This window comes from Ailuropoda melanoleuca, unplaced genomic scaffold (assembly GCF_002007445.2).
Source record: "Ailuropoda melanoleuca isolate Jingjing unplaced genomic scaffold, ASM200744v2 unplaced-scaffold45540, whole genome shotgun sequence".
Taxonomy (NCBI): domain Eukaryota; kingdom Metazoa; phylum Chordata; class Mammalia; order Carnivora; family Ursidae; genus Ailuropoda; species Ailuropoda melanoleuca.
Window position 1 is genome coordinate 1 of NW_023217771.1, and position 638 is coordinate 638.

The 638-nt window shown below is 53.1% G+C and overlaps 1 protein-coding gene across 1 annotated transcript; it reads right to left on the bottom strand.

Annotated features, from left to right (window-relative positions):
• Positions 1 to 3: 3 nt before the first annotated feature.
• Positions 4 to 591, bottom strand: LOC117799237 (peroxiredoxin-6-like; the record flags this gene model as incomplete). Its single annotated transcript, XM_034651694.1, has 1 exon — positions 4 to 591. A coding segment is annotated over exon 1 (588 nt), but the record flags the coding sequence as incomplete, so codon positions are not given.
• Positions 592 to 638: the final 47 nt, after the last annotated feature.

The window sequence follows — 638 nt, forward strand, 5'->3', positions numbered from 1 at the left end:
ATCCTCCTCGGACATGGTTGGGGGCACCATGACCCTATCACCAGGCTGCCAATCGACTGGTGTGGCCACACTGTGGTTGGCGGTTAACTGTAGAGAGTCGACCACTCTGAGGATTTCATCAAAGTTCCTGCCAGTCGTAGCTGGGTACAAGATGGACAGCTTCATCTTCTTGTCTGGGCCAATGATGAAAACGCAGCGAGCAGTCACCGGCATGCCCTCCAGGTCCTTCTCATCAGGGTCAAGCATGCCCAGCAGGACAGCCAGCACTCGTTTGGGGTCCGCAATAATGGGGAAGGGAAGCTTGTCATTGGGTTCCGCCTCGCCATTGTATGCATTGATGTCCTTGCTCCATCCGAGATGGTCCTCAACACTATCGATGGAGAGGGCAATCATCTTTACACCACGTTTTTCAAATTCTGGTGCCAACCGCACAGCCCTTCCAAGTTCTGTGGTGCACACAGGTGTGTAGTCCCTCGGATGGGAGAACAAAACACCCCATGAGTCTCCGAGAAAAGTATGAAAACTGATCGGGCCGACGGTTGTTTCCGCCTGAAAGTTGGGGATCTCTTCGCCGAGCAGGATACCATGCATTGTGGCGCGAGTCGTGAACTTGGCAGCTAAAGGATTCTTTTCTGTCT